Source organism: Amblyomma mixtum, chromosome 3 (assembly GCF_055824585.1).
Source record: "Amblyomma mixtum isolate Tamu chromosome 3, ASM5582458v1, whole genome shotgun sequence".
NCBI classification, from domain to species: Eukaryota; Metazoa; Arthropoda; class Arachnida; order Ixodida; family Ixodidae; genus Amblyomma; species Amblyomma mixtum.
In genome coordinates this window covers 185939945-185961692 of record NC_143014.1, presented here as the reverse complement: position 1 = coordinate 185961692, position 21748 = coordinate 185939945, and the positions used below count along the sequence as shown (strand labels likewise).

The 21748-nt window shown below is 43.2% G+C and overlaps 1 protein-coding gene across 3 annotated transcripts in view; it reads right to left on the bottom strand.

Annotated features, from left to right (window-relative positions):
• LOC149352994 (DENN domain-containing protein 1A-like) overlaps nt 1-21748 on the bottom strand; it is a 72857-nt gene that overhangs the window by 27474 nt on the left and 23635 nt on the right. Inside the window, exons 13-18 of one of the 3 annotated variants that reach the window (XM_089582198.1) lie at nt 19634-19735; nt 12533-12760; nt 9590-9727; nt 6466-6504; nt 6346-6378; nt 4822-4905 (exon numbers count right to left, since the gene is read on the bottom strand). In XM_089582198.1, coding sequence (XP_089438324.1) covers nt 4822-4905; nt 6346-6378; nt 6466-6504; nt 9590-9727; nt 12533-12760; nt 19634-19735 — 624 coding nt within the window. The remainder of the gene's footprint in view (nt 1-4821; nt 4906-6345; nt 6379-6465; nt 6505-9589; nt 9728-12532; nt 12761-19633; nt 19736-21748) is intronic. The other 2 variants (XM_089582200.1, XM_089582201.1) reach the window with 2 other exon arrangements.

The window sequence follows — 21748 nt, the reverse complement described above, 5'->3', positions numbered from 1 at the left end:
TTGCCGACTGCTGCCGATACCACAATCAACTGCCAGCTGCGAACGAAACTGGTCACGTTTCGGAAACGGGCCAACAAGGATTCGCAACAGGCTTTCAGGGGAACGCGTTCGAAAGGTTGTGTATGTGCAGTCGAACCTAGCTGTGGACACAACTACAGGCCATGCTGCTGCGCGTAGTGCCGCATCCAGCGACAGTCACTCTGAGTCCGATATGGAGTGACTTATAGATCAGTTTTCATGTTCCCTTTCTCGGTGCAATAGTACAAGAAGTTCGTTCCACAAATATGATATTTATATCTCCATATTCGCCTGAAGTGCAAATCATTATTTATCTTCGCGGTGCAATAGAGCAAGAAGTTCGTTTCACAATACGACATCTATAACTGCATATTCGACTGAACTTCAGAGAATTATTATTGATCGTCGTGCTGTTGCAAATAAATCTGTTTTTGATACGTTTTGCAAAATTTCCAATTTTTCATGAAAAAAACCCGAAAAGAATGGTTTTTTTCACGCCTTTCAAAATTTATTGAAATTTTACATCTCTAGTCGAGGGAGCGAGTCCAGTCAACTCCGCTGCAGGGGGTCGGTTGACTCACTCGACCCCAACAGCAGACAGCACGTAAACCGGTCGGAGTCGGGTTAGTGGAAGGGGAGGTGATAAATGCATTCGCTTGCGCAGTAGCGCCTGCGAGGCAGCCGTGCATGCCGCAATCTTCCCGGCTGCCACTGCCCTTTCCCGCTGCGCCGTTCGATGCTTGGTGCCGCTGCTGTTGAACCGGTCGCGACTCGCTAAAATCGAGTTCATGTAAACATGCAGTCAAGTTGGGCTGACCTTGCTCAACTCGATCTCCTGGCTCGACCCGCCGAAGTCGGGTTCATGTAAACGAGGCTATAGTTTCCTGACAATAGACGGTGTGAAAATAGCAGCTGTTCCTACAGTTTCCAGGTACGCGCGCGTGGACACGCACGCATACACACACACATACGCGGGCGCACTTTTTCAATCTTTGACCCAACCAAATTGAGGCAAATCGACGCAAGGTTAGAAAGATATACATTTCAACACGCGATGGAAAATTCTGGAGGGAATAAGCAACCTAATGATGCAAACTGGATACAAGAAAGACGTACGTCTAAAATGAATAAGAGCACGCAGTTGAGGGTCCAAACGAGAGAGGGGAGGGGGTCGCCCTAAGTGCCTACAGAACTATCGCTTTGTAGCCGACCCCTTTTTTTTGGCAGCATTCCTGCACACCTCGCCCCCCCCCCCCCCCCCCCCCCCCCCCCCCCCGTTCTTCTTCGTACAATGTCTATAAAAAAGTATCGAGTCCGCCTCGTGAATGGTATGCATCTGTATACTGCATTTTTGTGAGCCTTGGCAAAATTCCGTCGAAGTTGATCGGAATTGGTTGCAAGGTGCCGCCGCATGTACGACGAATATTTGCTTCTGAGGTAAACACATTCCGACACCCTGCGGTGCTAACCCTCTCAATAGCAATTTCACGTCTCTTGCGCAATGTCGATTCATCTCAAGGGTAAACAGAAATTGACAATTGCCCACTTCTCTCTGCCTTTTTCTTTACCAACCATAGTTTATAAGGTTGGACAGGCATACGCTGAGCGTTGACTAAATTGTATAGCTGTCTTTGTTATAGTTTTCTTATCATAGATGCAATATCATTTGATAAAAAAATATATTTTTTTTCAGCGCTATAGTTAGCAGGTTACACACTAGACCAGGAGTGTTCCGACTACTACTAATATTACTATGCATCAACAGTGACGAAGTGATTGAACGCGCAAAAGACGAGGGCAGAAGGAAGGACACAAGAAAGGCACCGATTTCAACTATAAGGTTCATTGAAAAAAAAAAAACGCTAGAAATATATACATGGGACATAAACATAATTAATTTTCTTTATTTCACACCTTCCTTATTTTTGGCGTCCGCTTCCTCTTTTCGCTTACTTACTAATTTGCTCTGTGCAATTATGTCGACAGTTATCACTAACTCTCCCAAGTTTCCACTGTGTCGACGTTGTGCCTTTTGCGATGCGGGCTGGGCAGCATTATTTTTTCTTTTTCTTTGCTCCCACTAATATATGTCACGACATTGAAAACAGGAAAGTCTGTAGTCGCGTAAAACTCAAGAACGAAACGGCACATTCCCTCAAAGGAGGCCCTCCAGATAGTAACATCGACGGTACAGCTTTCTGCGGCTATTTAGCCAAGGCTAAACAAGAGAGAGAAGGAAACGGTCCTCTGTTCCCGTGCTGGCATCCTTATCCCGAACAAGGATCACCTCACCTCTGACGCCGTTTGGACAAACACGGTACCCTCTTTGCCCCGGCTCGCCCCACTCTCTTTGGCTTTGGCAAGGGACAGGCAGAGAAAGAAGCATGCGGAACCACCCCAGCCAACACCTCCCCCCACGCACGACGAGGACTAGCAGCCGGGCTTGCCATGGTTCGTTTGTAATCCTCTGAAGGCAGGCGCAGCAACAAAAGAACCCTCACGCAGCACAGGTGCACGGGTCAAGAAAGGACCGGACACGTATCTCAACATCTCAACCAAAACCAGTCTCGGTTCGCTGGGGGCAAGACGGGTAGACACTTTCTCAGTGATGGATCAGTGTCGTAGCCTGGTGGCAGAATATGAACTACTCGCAAGATGGCGGCAGTGGAACCGCCACCTTAAGCCCTTGATAACAACTATGACCCCCCCCCCCCCCCCCCCCCCCCTCGAAAAAAAAACTAGATTACAGAGCATATTTCTCAAAAATGTATAAACACTCAAATTTCATACACACCATTTTCAACCACCAATTTTATAAATGTGTCAAATGAAATGGCAACACAAACAAACTTGTTTTACGCATGTAAACTACACCTAATATTCTAACTGATTGCAGTCATTTACACAACTAAGCACATCATCATCATCATCAGCCTGACTACGCCCACTGCAGGGCAAAGGCCTCTCCCATGTCTCTGCAATTAACCCTGTCCTTCGCCAGTTGCGGCCACCGTATTCCCGCAAATTTCTTAATCTCATCCGCCCACCTAACTTTCTGCCGTCCCCTGCTACGTTTGCTTTCTCTTGGAATCCACTCCGTTACCCTTAAGGACCAGCGGTTATCTTGCCTTCGCATTACATGCCGTGCCCAAGCCCACTTCTTCCTCTTGATTTCAACTAGGATGTCATTAACCCGCATTTGTTCTCTCACCCACTCCGCCCGCTTCCGATCTCTTAATGTTACACCCATCATTTTTCTTTCCATAGCTCGCTGCGTTGTCCTTAACTTAAGCTGAACCCTCTTTGTTAGCCTCCATGTTTCTGCCCCATAGGTGAGCACCGGTAAGATACAGCTGTTGTATACTTTTCTCTTGAGGGATATTGGTAAACTGCCTTTCATTATCTGAGAGAACCTGCCATATGCGCTCCACCCTATTCTTATTCTTCTAGTTATTTCCCTCTCATGATCCGGATCAGCGGTCACTACCTGCCCTAAGTAGACATATTCCGTTACTACTTCCAGCACCTCGCTACCAACTGCGAACTGCTGTTCCCTTGCTAGGCTGTTGAACATTACTTTGGTTTTCTGCATGTTAATTTTTAGCCCCATCGTTCTGCTCTACCTGTCTAACTCATTGATCATGCTTTGCAATTCATGTCCTGAGTGGCATAGCAAAGCAATGTCATCAGCGAATCGCAAATTACTCAGGTATTCTCCATTAACTCTTATCCCCAACACTTCCCATTTCAGGCCCCGGAATACCTCCTGTAAACAGGCAGTGAATAGCATAGGCGAGATCATGTCTCCCTGCCTGACACCTTTTCTTATTGGAATTTTATTGCTGATTTTATGGAGAACTATGGTACCTGTGCAATAGTTATAAATATCTTCCAATATTTTCACATAACACTCTTCTACACCCTGATTCCGCAATGCCTGCATGACTGCTGAGGTTTCTACTGAGTAGAATGCTTTCTCGTAATCAATGAACGCTATATATAGGGGCTGGTTATATTCTGCGCATTTCTCTATCACCTGATTGATAGTGTGAATATGGTCTATTGTCGAGTATCCTTTACGAAAGCCTGCCTGATCATTTGGTTGATTGAAGTGTAAGGTTGTCCTGACCCTATTAGCGATTACCTTAGTAAATACCTTGTAGGCAACAGACAATAAGCTGATCGGTCTGCAATTCTTCAAGTCCTTGAAATCTCCTTGCTTATGAATCAAGATAATGTTAGCGTTTTTGCAAGCTCTAGGTACGCTCGAGGTCACAAGGCATTGCGTATACAGGGTGGCTAGTTTTTCGAGCAAAATTTCACCTCCATCCTTACCTGCACTAAGCACAATGAGGTACATTACTGCTTGTCGCTCACAAGGCCCCTGAATGCTCTGAAGGTAGGAGAAATGGTTACACAGTGTTTGGTGATAACTAAGGCCACAAAAGTCAAATTTAAGATGTCTAATAATGGAAGCTATATTGCGACAAATTAGGACATGTGTCGAGCATTGTCTGACTTGATATATAATGTAATCTCACATTCAAACTATGCTGAACTGCAAACTTTCCATAAACTACTCACTGGGAACAAAATCTGTGCATCACAATTTCAACATGCTCACAAATGCATGCATAATGCACAAGTACATTTTCCTTTGCCTTGCAGATCACACCAAAACATACCAAAAAGCAAGCTTTACCTTTGTTAGAAAGAGCAGAAGTTAAGCAACAAACATAATGCCACTGATTAAAGTCCATTAGTCAGGATAGGGAGACAAGCACTACTCAATCCTTGTCTCACCTCCCTTGGAACATCATGTGGGAGTGGAGACCACGTATACCATGTTGTATACCATACCAAACTCTTCCTAAGCTGTTTTCTCGCCTGGAAAAGCACTCCAATCCTTCAAAAACCCCGTTAGAAGGATACTGAGCAAAAATGACAGTTTTAAATAAATGATCAATGATGGTTTTAAATGCCACTGTATTCTTTTTGCAACCGTTTTACCATTCCGCAATAATGTGTAAACATTCAGATGCTTCTAGTTAAACTATACGAGCTTCAATTTCAGGTACAGTGAACAATGAAACCTTCTCCAAGTGCCCCACCATGTGCAGCCGGTATTTTACACAGCAAGACAGCAAATTCAAAATTTCAAGCTTTCCTGTCTCGCAGCACCACAATCTGCACATATGTCATGAGGCTACACATTTTTTTTACCCTGGACACAGGACTTTTTGAACAGCTACACCAACAATTGTCTTAAAACGAAGCTTAAATGGTTTGAGAATTCAATGAGACTCAAGGATTCGAATGTATGAAGCGCGTAGGTAAAGCACACCAAGTATTTTTGCGTTAGCATTCAAATGTGATGCAATCGCCAATTAAAGCTGTGACCATCTTCAGGCTTCTCCTCACCCCATTAGAGAAGTGTGGAGTAGCTCAGGGATGATGTCATTGTTGCTGAGACTTCAAATTTGCAATGCCTTTGCCTACATCCTACCACGCGTCACCCAATGTCGCCAAACAATGCTTTGTAGGCTTTACCTTCGTTGGCACTGGTTTTCTTCCTTCAAGAAAATATTTCTCCATTGGAAATGCAGCGCCACTGTGCCCATCTTCATCATTACAGCCCTTACGTCCCAGTACAGTCACTTACTATGGGACTTCCTTCTGTATAAATTTGTCCAGCTTATATTTCCTTTTTTATTATAATACACTGATCCTGATTTTAATATTTGGCACTGTGCACCACGGAGAAGCCTGAACACCATTGCTGCTTAGAGCACAAAAAGACTTTGCTTGCTTTACCTGCAAGTTTCTCACAATCCGTCCCTTTAAGCTTGTCAAATTCTAAAACCTCATCAGCTGCCCCTTAATTTCTTAGCCATGAAAAGTCATTCTTTAAAAATATTACCTTTATCTGCTGTAAAATACACCACAACACTGTTCTATTAAATTGAGGTGGCAACAACAGGAACGCATACTTCGAGCCCGGTTGGACAATGACTCATCCATCCCAGGTGACGGGTGCTCACTAACGGGCTCTTCCATCACATGCAATAACGTAATAACACATGAGGGGGCAGCCCTCAAGTGCATTTCGCAGCACAGATTCAGCGGGAACAAATGACACTGTAAATTTTTTCAGGTTTTTCTGCTAATGGTTGGCACACTGTTCACACTTGAATGCAATCCTTAGTTTACTAGACAAATATAGAACTTGGTTTGTTGTAGAACCACATATGCATGGAATTCCTTTCACGCACTTTCACAAAGGAACAGATTTTGAGAGCATTTAGTACCTAGTATGCAGGTACTTACATTCTTGTAGGCATTGCGAACAGCTGGATTAGCCTGGAAACAAAATCACAAGGGATCCATTTCAGATGTAAGAGGCATGGTAGAATAACCTATGCAACAGAAGTTATGAATAGTACTAACCTTGCTCTTCATAGACTTCAGTAATGCACCACCTTCTTTCTGAAAGCCAATTACAATAAAAATTTAAGTAAGAGGCAAAACACGAGTGAAAAATGAAGTAACATGATAGGACATGCCTGTCTTCTTAACTTCAGTTCCATGCAAGACCTTTGAGCATAGCCTATGTAAAAGTACTATATTGCACATGAATATGCATTCTTTGTTTTATTCTCATCAGAATACTTTTCGGAGGGGCACGTCTTGCAATGCACATGTAAATGAATTTCAGCATGTCCTTGCAGGAGCACCAGACAGCACTACACTTCGCAGTACTTTTTAGCTTTTAAAATGTGTTTAACACTGCGATGCACTGATCACAAATTAAAAAGATGGCCAGTTACAACACTAGCCCTTCAGAGATTTCGTGACTACTTAAGTCTACAGAGGCAGCTTTTCCTTGTAACTAGCACACAGTCCCAGACAGTAGATCTTAAGTCCAGTGCTTTTGAGGGCCCTGCGTAATGACAGCTACTTTTTCTTGGTTTTGGTGTACGCTAATGCCATGAATGACAGCACAGCAAGTCAAATGTGGTTGTTTTCAACTGAGTGGATCCTTTGCTGAGTAGTTACTTGCGACCATGACAGTCAAATATATCAAGACCTGAAGAGAATTTGCCTGCTGCATTAAGCAGCACATGAATTTCACTTTGAGCTAAACTCAGCTAATTTTAGTACAAAAAATCCAGATGTGTACTCATACGGCGTAATTAATACATAAGCACAAATATCTCAACATAAACACTATAAGGAAATTAATTCCACTTCTCATTTGGACTGCGAACACAGTGGTGGACTAGTGGTCTGAGCATCCGTCTCGCATGCGTGAGGCGAGAGGTTCGATCCCCAGTGCCGCCGGGTGCCCACCAATGATACAATGGGTACAAGCTTTCCCCTGGTCTTTTGCTCGGCTTATTAAAGGTTAAATGATTGGGAAATGGGTCTTTGACCCCAACTTGAGTAAACAAAAATATCTTGTGCCTTGGCGCTCTTTGGCCACAGATGCCTTTGCACCATAAAAATTCATGATCATCATCATCATCATCATCACTTGAACTGCCACTATCTGACTGCATTTCTGCTAAAGTGTATGCAACATCAGCATTTTGTCATTGAAATGCTAGCATATTTCCTTAGTTATGCTGAGACACCTTTTACAAGGCTTACATAGATTAACCCCCTATTGGACTTGGACAAGCCAGGCTCGTCACAAGCAAACTGCCATTTCTGGCTCCAGACGAGTCCAGCTTGTCATGTGTTATCAGGCACTTCCTTTGCCAGAAAACACATGACACGAAGCAGTTTCTCGGTTTCGCCGACAGATGGCAGCACGCGTACTAAATAATGGTATTGGTACCATTTTCTAAAGCAAAAAAAAAAATGTCCATTAGGGGCCTAACGCTTCAATATGTGTGCAGTTTCGGATGCGCCAATAATTCGCAATAAAAAGATACAATTGAGGACACAATACTTTGCTTCTCATTGTACATCAGCTGCATATGTTCCACAGCTCAGTGTGACATGCACTAAAAGGGAATGGTTATTTCTGGGAATGCACAAAAAAAAAAAAAATGTCTCAAGCTTTTCCGAAAACAATTTATCATACAGCTCTTAATGCTAAATGCAAAAAAAATATGACAGACAACCACTTCATCAATGTCCGCACATTTTCTGCAAAAACTGAACTGTTTACGATGTCCCTTTTTCCAAAATCCATTACGAAAGGAAACAGATTCCTTGGCTGTGTTGTGCGTGTTACACTGAATGATGTTTTTTTACATATATTACATTAGCATACATTTTAGTAATGTTGTGTTTGTTTCACTGAGTACAGTTGCTATGCCAATGGGCCGAGATAACATGAGCTGTTTTGGGCAATTTTTTGTATCCCTCCCTCCCTCACTCCCCCACTCTAATGCCTTTGGTGCTGTGGGCTTTGGATAAATAAATAAAAAAGACTCCCAGTGCATATATTTTATATCTATAATCGGCAAAGGCCAGCTAACTTGCCTCGTTAGCAAGTTCCCAAATCAGTACAGTACCAAAAGAAGAAACACTTTCTTACATTCTAACTATAGAGCAAAATAATATTTAAATTATTCACAATTCTCAAGCATATCTTTACAAGCCATATTTTGGTCATGTCATAAAGCCCACTGCACATATTTCAAACACACAAGTGGTTCACACAAAAGTGCACAGTGCTTCTTTGCTTTTTTTTTTTCATGCTTGAAAAAAAAAAAGCAAAGAACAGGTACACAATTCTGTACTCAGACATGCGGCTGCAGTTCTGCTCTTGTAGTCCCAGTACAAATATGCACCTCACTGCACCTCCCAAAAATGTCGGAAGGTAAAAGTACTCGCAAAACTGGCTGCCACATAAGTCTGATACTACATTGAAAAGGTGACGCTTTTAATGCACACGTTAAAATCATAGTACGGCATTTATTTTATTCACACAACACTGTTTAGTTCTGGTCCAAGCAGGATAGGTAAAGCAATAACCATACAGCAAAAAATTTTCAATTTCATCAATGCTAATGAAAGTAAAAGCAAGATTTGTATGAAATCACATACTAAAAAGAGAAAAAAAGAACCTATGCCTAGACAGCAAAGAAGGATATAGAATGGATAATTTACCATACATACAGCCATGCTTGGGCCAAAAGTCAACAACACAAGACTCACTAAATGCTTTTCAAAATTGCTGTGCAGATAACAATGTTTCAGTGACCATGTCCACACCGTGCTCAAACTCTTTAAAGAAAATTGCTTAGTTTCCACTATGGTACTGTTTAGCCATAGCTGCTGGCACTCATTCATGACAGCCTAAATAATAATAACAGGAATTTACAGAGCAAAAATATATATTTTTTAAACATACCTGTTTCTACTTGAAGAACCACACAGTCAACTGTTACAACACATGCTTCTGACTGATGGACAAAAATATAACCACTAGGTGGCAGTCAACTGCTGCCTTTATATTGAGCTCCTCTGGTCGCTCATTAAGCAGTACATAGAGACCCACCAGCCAACAATGTTTCATCCACGTGTAACAAAAACGACAACGCTGTCTATTACACACCTTCATGTTTGCCAACCAGTACTTGTAATGCTGCTTGAATTGCTTGTTGGAGCTTTCATCAAACATGTTCACTTCCAGTTCAAATATGTCATTGTGCACCTCGCAAGAGTTGAGAATCTGGAGTCTGCCTTCAATAAACTGCAAAAGACAGGTGCACAGAGGTACATCAGGCAAACTGTAGTTTTAGTTCTAAGTCACAGCCACAGAACAGAAAAAGAATTCTGAGTTTAGATTCTCAATGAAGTACATTACTGCAACTCCTGCAAGTACCCATGACTGGTATTGAAATTAGAAAATAACCAAACAATGCTGTTGCAAGCAAATATTTCTGAGCGTCTGCTTGACAAGAAAAAAATCTATTTAGCATAGCCCTCCACAGAAAACAGCGCACGGGTTGTAAGAAATGTGGAATACACAGGGGATCTGGTTCGGTTCGATTCTCCCACCTATGCATTTTACACCTGAACAAAAAGAATGTCGACTGGTGTGTGCCAAATATGAAATGCTGCATAGTAAAGAGGAAGGAAATTTTAGCTATCACGTTAGGGCACACAGCCCATGAAAACAGCATTTCAAAATTAATAATCATAGACAGTATGCCAATGAGAATAAACAAACAAACCATAAATAAGGACTACGGCCACACATAGCCACTGCCACTCTACAAATAGAGAAAATAGAAATAAGACACTTTCTACTAGCAACACCCACTACGTCCTCACACTTCACTGGCATCACATTTTTTTCATGGTTGTCTGTAAGTGCACCATTCGCCATGCTTTAATCGCAAGCCCAGCTTGATGATGAGTAGGATTCAATATCCTGAAGTTGAACATGAGCCACGGTGTATGCTGCAGTGCAGGGCTCCAGATTAATTTAACAACCTGGGGTTCTTTAATGTCGCTGCACATCACACTAGAGTTTTGGCATTTCACTTCAAACAGGATGTGCCAACAAAGGCTAGGATTGGATTCCATGACCACTGGCTTGGCAGCCAACTACGACAGCCACTAAGCCACTATGGCAGAACAAGCCCAGCTTGAACAAACTGTCCGTCAACACAGGCACTATACTTTGAATAGGCAACTGCTCTGTTAGCACCTCTAGCACACCACTAAATCTCACCAGCTGTTCATCTACAATTCCATTTAGTTCAGAGTAACCAATATCTCATATTGAAGGCACAAAATAAAGCTTAGGGTATTTCTTTTCCAGGGAAAGACATGGGCACATAAATAGACGGACATTTAGGCTTAGTTGGGAGACATGAAGGGACGTCTATTGGCTTCTACTCTGCCTTTCATAGCCTCGATGATGATGTAGTGTTCACACACTTGTGCTATGTGGAGCCATGCCTTAGGAAAGTGCAAAAGACACACATCCAGTCATGCTGGCAATATTGTAGGCACCTGTTCAGACTTTTGTACATCATCCAATTTATCAAAAAGATAAACTTAGGTTAATGTAAGAAAGACTGCCACATTTCAGTCAGAGACACATCATTAAAAGAATCCATTTCAGATAGAGAAATTTGGTCCAGGAAAACTTTCTGCCAGGCTAGGTGCCCCATTATTTAAACTTCAAAACACTGCCCAAAATGAAAAACAAATACAACAGAAACAGCTCTCTCTATCACTATTTTTTCGGTGTTAAGAAAGAGGAGATCACATTTTCCATGAGGGCTTTTGTTTCGTAAGCACTGCAATAAATAATGGCAATATATAAAGTTCTTTTAGCTTTGCTTTTTGCTCCTGGATATGCTTACTACTGATGTCCACATCTATGAAGTTGTTTGCCCACACGATGATGGCAAGATGCACAAACCCACAAGTATGTACGCCCTTCGCCAAAAATACGCAGGCAACTTTGTCTGAGCAGTCCAAAGGCCTCAGCGTGCTCAGGTAGTAGGCCAAGGACAGGGAAGAATTTTGGAGGATCAATTTATTCTTTGTTTTGGGGCCTCTCTACAGCAGACACAGTGCCGTTTCCACTGAGGCATGCTCACTTTTACACATGCACTTTGCCCCATCACGTGCATTTGTTGGCAATGTGCTGACGGCAATACAGCCATCAAACACCAAGCTCATAAAGTGGTTGCCATCTGTCATCTCTGTACATGATCTGCACGGAGGTTAAGAAAGGTGTGAAGCATCAGAATATACAGACAACTACCAGACTGCCCAAATTTTCAGATATTTTTGAAGACCCTAGCAAGCCCAAAAAATTGGTCGGCGTTTGTGTAAGTTTTCAAATTTCTGAACTATCAAAAATTTCCCTGTGCGTTATGTTCATGGTTGTATCATTTGTGGGCAAACGTCCAAGTTTTGAAATGCTGAGCAGTAATTAGCTATATGCCTCTGATGTGCTTCACGAAAAATTAGCCAATGATTACGCTTCTCAGTAGAGCAATTTTTGAGTGCAGCTGTAGTACTCGTAGTACTCGAACCACAGATGACCACATGTGGAATATGCAGCGCTGAATGGAGGCAGCTCTGGGTTTCAACTAGGACAGCGCGCACAGCGTTCTGCCACCGATAAGCCTCACCTTAGGCGAACGACCGGCGTGCTTATAGCGCGTACTACTCTGGCGCCATCGCTTGCGAGCAACGGATCCCTTACTGATGACGTCATCGGTGAGCAGACGACAGCGAGAGCTACTCTGATGCCGTGGGTTGCCGCTGTACAACCTGCCTTCATGCTACCATCTACCCTCCTCCTCCAGTTTCCTCCACGCGCTATTTTCGCTATCGTCATCTTCGATCCTCCACGCTCGGTTACGCCGAGGCACGCCGCTCAACCCGAGAATGGGCGCCTAAGAGCTGAGCTCTAGAATGTGAATCTAGGCAGCAGCTTTAAAAGAGTGCAAAAATGCACTTCTTGGCAGACGTCACCGACTGCTCCCAGATACAGTATAGCACAAGTGACCCTAATGGTGTTTCTTGCCTGGTGAAAGATCTGGAGCTGGAGCATGCGCTCCAAGAAGGGCCGCAAGCTGGCAGGTCGTGACTGCAGGAAACGATCAGGATCGAATGTAATTCGCTGGCCCACCTCCATGCGCACAGCCTCCCGGTAGCCACCCATGAGGGCCACCAGGGCACGCAGGAATGCCTGCGACACACCGTCTCCCAAAGTCTGGTGGTGTGTGCGTAGGCTGCGTTTCAGTGGTGACACCTGCACCAGACAGACAGCCACACTTGTCATCGGTACCAACTGAACTGTTCAACGTAATGTGCACTATATGCTCCAGACGCAGCAAAGGTTTCCAGAAAATTTCAAGACGAGTGCAAAGGCTTAATGCGAAATAAATGCACATGCAATTTCATTTTTTCTTTAGTGGACTATGGCATACTTTTAAAGAAAACGACACAGAAATGTTCAATATGAAACCATGCCAAATTGTACTGACAACCATGTGTAACACCAATACAGTCGTGGGAATGGCCAGGAGCATTTTGGAGCAGGCTTTTCGTATTTTGTAGCAGGAGCTCTATAGACCAGATTCTCTTACCCTCACACGCAGGCTGCTGGCGCGCCCCTACTCTCGACACCAGTCGCCATCTATCGGCGCGCGCGGACCGAAGGACTGCGGGTCGCGCCGGCGCCGCGCGTAGAATGCATGTTTACGTGTTCGCTTCTGCCGTTGTTGTGCTCCATCAGCTAACGTATGAGGGTGTGTGCTGTGCCTCACTACTCACATTTTCCCTCTACCAGACAGTACTGCAGTTATCTTGCACGCAGTTAGTCGTTAACGTGACATCTGCGAGTTTTTTTCCGTTCAATTGCATGTGAGTAAGTGCGGCGAGGCAGTGCGCGTCTGTCTCGTTGTTTGTGCCCACCATGATGATATTGATATTGATGATTAGCGCTCGTGTCCTGTCTTCACCTTTTCTGTGTCTCGTTTTTCGCGCTACATTTTTCAACGATGATATTCTGCTGGCTCAAAATTCTAAACGCTGGCACCGCAGCGGCGGCGCTGCTCCACCGAGCCGCTGGTGCGGCGGCACTGCTCAGGGAAATTCTGGAATAGTATTGTAAACAGCAAGGATTTTTCCCACGGAGTAGTCGGCCAGGTAGCGTACGGACTGGAAACCGGCACTTCTAAGCAGATTTCTGCGCTGGCGTGTCGTTTGTTGCCGTCTTTTACGTGCGCTAGCATCTATGATAATTTTAGGCGCAGGAATGTGGATTTATTGATTTGAATCAGTGGTATAGTAACTGGATAGGCGAGCTACAGACTGAAGGTTGTCCCGACGAAGCGCGTCTTTTGATCACCTCCTTGCGCTGAGCTTGCTCTAGTTCCCATTGAACACATTTCATGCACAGGATTGTAAGCACGACCGCTACCGATTTCAGTTGCTCTTTCCGCACGCATGTCATAGGGATCAAAGGGGGGGGGGGGTAAAGAGTTTACGGTAGTGTCTTTCTGCTTTTGCTATCTACCTTAATCATAGGAAAATATGCACGATTTTAATACATTCATTCACACTTAGCCAAACGCCTAAGCAACGCTGTCACACGCGCCGAGAGCTACCGAATGAAATGAACGTGACTTCGGACCTCACAATTCGTGAAAGCTGGATTCGCTGCTAATATCCATTCAAGCTTTGATAATTTGAGCGAAAGTACGTCTTTACGCACCAGGTTGCATAAACCATGAAAAATTTTGTTTTCTGTTGGCGCTGCGACTCAGTTAAGCTCACAGCGGTAATTTGTTGATAAACTGGCGCACCACGCATGCGACAAGAAAGCCCTGTTTGCGGGTGGTACTTTACGGCCGAAGGATTAAGAGTGCATTGGAATTGGAACTGCATGCTAGCCGCACACCTAATACTTGATATTGAACAAAAAGTTTTTTTTTGCAGTGGAGCACCAAGACGGCAGCGATATAAGCACGTTCGCGTTCTAAGCGTCAGCACAATTCACGTGAATATCAAACTAAATGTCATTAAAACGCATCAATATGCTCCCTTTAATAGCGTGAATACTTCCTGCAACACAGCCACGCAGCGGAAGTATGCTCGGCAATGTTTTTTTAGCGCCCGAAGCGCGGCTATATGCAGGCGCAGCCGCGGAGCTGCCGCAGCCCCGCAGTCCCCAAAGAAACGCCCGCACCGCGGCGCATCAGTCGGCGGAAAATGGCCGCGCCCAGGAGCGGCTCTGGATTCTGGTCTATACTGAGAATTCCATGGTTTAAAAAACTGCAGCACTCTGAACAAAGATTTGAGTGGTGCAGGGTGGTAAGCAGCCATCTTGGCCACCTCACATATCTTTTTTTAAATGCGCTCAAATTCACGAGGTAAAATGAGTAAAACTTTCGACTGTCAGCGTTAATGCTCATTTTTTTGCATAAAATTTGCTGAAAATGTTGAGAAATGCCCATTTCAGTAGTTTGTAGTATCACAATAGCGTGGATCTTTTTTAAAAGGCCTCCAAGATTTAAAAATAGGCACATGACTGCATCCCTATGTCGCGAAGTTAGCACTCCACAACGTGCTCCAATTGGACAAACTCGGTTAGGTAAAGCCAGAATGAACAAAGAGGCCACCGCAGTCACAGCGATCGTTCCAGGATGAGGGCAGCCACTTTGCTTTGTTGAAGTTATGATGCCACACCATGAGCGCAACCCTGCCACTGCTGTTTCACAGCATACCACAAGTAAGTACTTAGGCACTGCACAGGTTCATTGGAGGCCAGTGATCTCCCTACACACCTTGTTTTTCTGAAACACCCCCTTAATTTGTAAAAAAATTTTTTTTTTTTTTACACACAACGGGCAGTTTTTGTCATTTTTGTCAAGAATGATGGAGTCAAATGTTGCACGTCCTACATATCAACGATACAATAAAAAATTACAAATGACAACTGCTTCTCCTCTGCCCTCAACTCCACTTCGTCTTCTAGAAACTTAAACACCCCAATAATTTCAATTTCAACCCCTGTAGTATGACAGGCTTCTTGCAGCTCAACATGGGTGCGCCTCTTGTTACGAAGCATTTTATTATGAACGCGTGGTTCTTATTTCAAGGAGCACCAATATCTTCCTTCGGTGATGGGTTTGGCATTGTCATGTGCTTCCCATGCTCTCTGCTGCTTCCTCTTCAATTGTTAGCCAAGAAGAGACTTGGTTCAGACTTCCTCAAACCGCAACATATAGTTCAAGCTCGTGAGGTGGAAGGCGTCAGGTAACGACACAAGCTCGATATCACGCGCGCACGATGTGGTCACCGTAAGGCAATCGATGGAGAGGACCACTCCATCATTGGAAGTGGCTCAATTTAGTTACATCTCCTATATATATGAACTGACCATCAACAATGAGGTTTTGAATTAACGACGTCTATTGTACAAACCAATCAGAAGCTCAGATGTTGATGGTGGTGTTGCAGCTAGAGAGCAAGAATGAGGTCTGTGGAATGGAGCTATATCAGCTGGAGCATGTCTGAAAACTTTCTGATGGTGATGGTCTTGCATAAGACTTTGGCCACATGACGGTGCAGCACAAAAGCCCTACAAATCTAGTAGGACCAATACCAAGCACTATTTGAGCCTCTTAAAAGGAAAGTTTTATTTGCATATGCATTTGCTGCAAAACAGGATGGGGTTTGATTGCGCCCTCATCATTCTCATTGCATAATGGGAGAAGGAACCAGAGTCATGCCTCTGAACGTTAGGCGGTAGATAGTATCTGTGCACATTGGGCAATAGCCTCAGCCTCTTCGCAACTAGGCACAGCTCTCGGTTGCTAGAATAGTATGTTGGCGCAGCCTTGTCGCAATTTCATCAAAAACCACTATTTTTATAGCGGCACGTAGCAGGTTTAATGCAGTGGTGAGGTTGGCACAACTGCCGTTGCACTCCCATCACTGTCAATATCATTGACACGTTGAGTAGGCCAAGGCAGTCACCTCAAGCTACTAATAAAAAGCATTGGTATGACTGCAGCTTGCGTAAAATTTGGGGAAATCGTATGAAAAGGCAGTGGCACTTTTGAAACGCTATACTACACAACAGCAATGAAATGTTGTAAATTTTTTTCAGTAAAGGCGTGCAATCTATATATACAATGGGCATTTGTTAATTTGAACTTTTGGTTTATTCAACCAGATGTTTCGGTTCGTCCACATAGAGTGCATTAAAAAGGCATCCTCCCATATGCAAACTCTGCATAATTCTGACAAATCTTCAGTCCTTTCCGAGTGCAAATTACCCTTAGAGACAACTTTATTCAAAGCTAGTCAAAATTCAAAAAAGAGACAGCTGTACAAAAGTCTTACGAAAGCATAAGCATTAACTGAGAAGGAAATAGCACCAATAGTACACTGGATTCTCCTGACTAGAGATGAGCATTCATGGGATTCAGAGAAGATGCAAACATAACTTCAACAACAACAAACTAGTGTGAGTCAATCAGAGAGATAGCATCACAATTCTACCATCAGCAACAAATGAAACATGAACAAAACAACTGAACCATGGACAGAAAAATGAGGAGCTCTTAGCGGAGGGAGGGTAATTTCACTTTAAAGGCATGAAGACTGTCCTTTAGAAGTGTTAATCAAATGCACTTGCATTTCGTCACCAGGAGCTTAATATTTTGGTGCTTTTGTGTTGGCACCTCACTTCTCTTGTTCGCGATTCATTTGTTGCTGATAGCATGTTAGCATTGGACCAGCATATCGCATTCAATACTAGCTGAAGCTCCAGAATGAACCGACAAGTTGGCCACCAAAACAACTGACACTTGAAATGACAGACAGGGCAATACTTGCTTACAGCTTTTCTGTAAGTGTAAAGCTCACCTCCCTATGGAGGGCTAATTCATGCATCTCATTTATTTGGTTGCAAGCTGGTGCAGGACCTTACCAAGCTCATTTTCTGAAATGCTTACTGTCTGAAGGACCCCCCCCTTGAAACTTCTCATCAAAAATTTTATGCACATACTTGGACAAGCAAGAGGCGACGCCCTAACAAAACTTTTTCACAAAAGCATACTAACAGTGCACCTACACACATTGCGATTAAGAAAATTTGCTGTGCTTCTCACAAATGCATCCCTTTTCCAAAAGAGCTCCTTTTATGCATCTGATTAGCCTCTGCAACAAACATCTCTTTTTTCCCTCTAGAGGAGAAATCAAATTACAGTAGACTCCCTCTAAGATAAATTTGAACGGACCATGAAAATTTGCTCATGTTATCAGAAGTTTGTCTTAACAGAAGTACCCTAAAAAGGACATGTGGACATCCTGGGTGTTCACATTGTAGGTGCTCACAGCACAATGAATAAAGTGCTCATGCAATAAGAACGTAATTGCAAAGAAAGCATCTGTTGCACTATGCATGAAGTGAGATGAAGAGTGAAAGCATGAAACAAGGTCATGTCATGCCACTTGAAAGCAGCATTGGTCTAGTTCCTTTTTCTGCCATCTGTTCTTCTGTTCCACTGTGACCACAGTTTAATCTTTTCCCGTTTTCTTCTTTCCTTCTGGCTCCAAGCACTTAGAAGGGGCCTAGCTGGCTTGCCTTACAATACAGGCTCCGAAAGCATATGACCATATTTCTATCTCCTATCCAGCACGGCTAGTAGTATTACCAACTCATGAGCAGGTGTGCCATGCGTCTTTCCGCACGGACCAGGGGGTGCGAATGCGGTGCAGGTATCTGGCCATGTCCGATTTTGTGTTGCGTGCAAGCCAGTGTAAAAGTGCCTCATCCCACATTGCCTTACCCACAAGGAAGCTTCTCCACGCCTTCACGCAAACGCATGGGGAAGCTTCCTTGTGAGGGTGAGTGCAAAGGTGCACTGAAGCTTTCTAGCGATGACGCGCTAAGCATTTTTTTTTTTTTCTGTCTCTTGTATGCCTCAAGAGGGTCGCGCGGGTACCATTCCGTTGAGTCGCTGTGGGTCGCGGTCACCATGAAATTCAGAATTAACTGAAGAACAGCTGGAACAGAGTTAGGCTGATTTTTTTTTTTTTTACCGAGTCAACGGGAAAGTAATCATATGTTCTTACACCGTCTGTCTTATCTGAGAATTAATCTTAACTGAGTTCATCTAAGTCTAAAGTCTAAGTCATCAAGAGTCTAATCTATGTCTAAAATCTAAGTCATGCACTTTGTCTACACCAAGCTGGGTGCATGGCCATCTGTTGCTAAGAAGTGAGAGGTTCCAACAGCACATCGAATAATGCCACAACATATTTGCCCTAACAGCACAGCTTTACTACATGGTAAAGTGCGAGCAGCAGATTTAAAATGGTGCTGTACTTGCAATTACTGCAGAGATGGTATGCCAGTGAGTGACAAAGCTGTGACACAAAAAGAAACAAACAAACGAAGTGAAAGATAGCACAATACACAAGTCTCACTGATACAGGAAGAAAGAAACAAAAGAAAGTGAAAGGCAACACAACACACAGGCCTCGCAGAAACACAAATACAGTAGAAAGTGATGCTGAAAAATTTGCTTCTTCTCACTGGAGCATGAACAGCACAGTGAAAGAACACATGCAAAGTGCCAAGCAACCAGACGCTGTACGAAGCATGCCATCAGTCAATTAAGGTGATGGACCGATAAAATATGCAGCAGGTGTACCCGTTCCATCAATGCAGAAGGAAGATATGGATGAGAAGACTGGCTAAGTTGAAAATGAGCACAAGCAAGCTTTTGGTTTTAAATCTGACCATACTTTGCACCAAGCATGTTTTTAGTATTGCACAGGGACAATATAACCATCTGATCTATACAATGCAGATGTCTAAGCATGGCGTGGGACCCTTAATACAAATAGACACAATCTTGCAGCATGAAATTCCAAGTATTTCTTCTGTTGTTATTAAGTTAAAAAATCATTCAATATCCTTCACTTGTGTTACTTTATCTAAGAGAAAGCGCAATACGGACTACTGTAGTAAATGCTACTTTTCATGAAGCGGAGACAGTGAAGTCAATTTCACAGGTCAATGTCTCACGTAGCGATAGTAGCAAACAGCATACAGGTCTATTTTTTATCGTGTTGCAGGTACCAAACTGCACACAGTACTCACAATTTCACTTGGCAGTGTCTCCACATCGTTGAATGGGCTTTCGACCTTGTTGTTGTCAACATCAAGAATAACCACTTCACCTAGCTCACTTCTAGACACCCTCTGCAAAGAAAGACCAAACACATCAACCAATGTGCCAGAATGAGAATGGAACTGGCTGAAATGAAAGTAGTTTTGTAATAATGACTGTGTCTTTCATTATCCTAGAGAAAATATGACACGTAAGCAAATGCTTGTCACACAGGTACTCATGACTGAATGCAGCAAACAGTGACACGTAAAAGCTGTCATAATCTTCCTTAACAATGTGTACATACTACTAATATTGTGCACCCCAAAAGAAAGGCTGCCTTGACATAGCTGCACCTTTCCACAGTATTCCACAGCACTTATGTGTAACACACAAGTAGTTTACACAGCAGTCACCTGTTTCTGCACTTCATATGAGTTACTTTCACCACAAGGACATAAGCTGGCCTTCCTTACATATAATTTGTGCTTGCGTGCACGCACGCACGCACACACGCGCACACACACACAGACAGAGAGAGAGATTTGATTTAATTTATGGGGTTTAACGTCCCAAAGCGACTAAGGCTATGAGAGACGCCGTAGTGGAGGGCTCCGGAAATTTCGACCACCTGGGGTTCTTTAACGTGCACTGACATCGCACAGTACAAGACAGAGAGAGAGAGACAGAGTACTTGAGTGGAACGCTGTAGAGCAAATGAAGTGAAATCTTTTCGCAGCTGCTTTGCTAGGGGTAATGTGCTGGTGCCTGTGCGGTTCACGGTGTCTATTTGGCTACTCTCCAGTGCAAGTATAATCAATATAGTCAACACCTGCTTTAGAATTTAGGAAAGAATCGTAGGGGGTGCCCTCTGGCTTCTTCTAGATTCCTGCTGCAGTCACTTTTTCTTTAGTTTTTCTTTATTTCAAATCCGAAACTTGGTTTTTGTGAAGCGTTTGCCTCTTTCATAGTTATTTCTGTAGGTGAAGGAGTGAGCAGTATATTGTAAACAACAAATACGCCTGCATTTACCAGAAGTAGATAAATCTAGTCCAGCATGAAGGCAACTAGACAAAAAGGCCTAGTTCTACTCGCATAAGCGTGGCCAGTATACATGCGTGCTACTCACCCATACATTACTTCCATTTTTTTTTTATAATCGCCAGGATTTTGCACAACATAGTTTTTAGATTTAAACTTAATATTTACATTTTGTCTTCTAGCTCGATCACTTCACTTTAATACTGTTCATTTGTTTCTATCGAGATAGCATTTCATATTGCAACCACTGCTCTAAACACAGCCACTTGTGCGTCACTTACAGCACATAAACTGCTGTTGCTAACAAACAAGCCAAAATTAACTATACCACTTGGTACCACATAATGGTGCCACATACACCACTCAAAGAAACCAGTATTTTTTCCATGGAACATAATATTCGGCAAAAAAAAAAAAAGGTCAAAAATTTCATTCTGAAATAAATACTGAAAAAATCCCCACTGAATTTTCAAAAAATAAAACCGAAAAGCCCAACCCCTATGTAGAAGTACACGCACTGTGTTTTTCGACCTCTGTACACTGTATATGCATGAACTTAGCAGCTTGAGGGAAAAAAAAAAGGCAAGAAATGCACTTTCCAGCTAAAGATACTTTTTACCAGCCATCACAGCTGTCTACTGTCAAAAGATAACTATGCTTAAATGAGCAGCACATCAGAATGTAGCATGACAGTCACTTGCATTGCCCCATTAATGCCAGGATGTGCCATTTTTACATCACTGTGTGGCTTTCATAGACTACCTTATTGCAATGGGCAAAACTCTGGCTTCTTTATTCACAGAATTCTAAATTTTGCAGACATTTATAAGATTTCCCACTAAACCAACGGTTAAAATTGACATAATGTGTGAATTTTCCTACAGAAGTCAGCGTTGGAGTTGGTAACAATAGTTCTGCAGAACAAGTGAGACAAGCAAAACTCGAAGCCTGTGCGAAACGGCTAGCAATCCAGGCCACATCAGTCATGCCGTCACAGTATTGCTTTTGAGCATGCATAGTGTAATAAATGCTCTATTCACAATTATCTGCATGCTGCAAGGTCA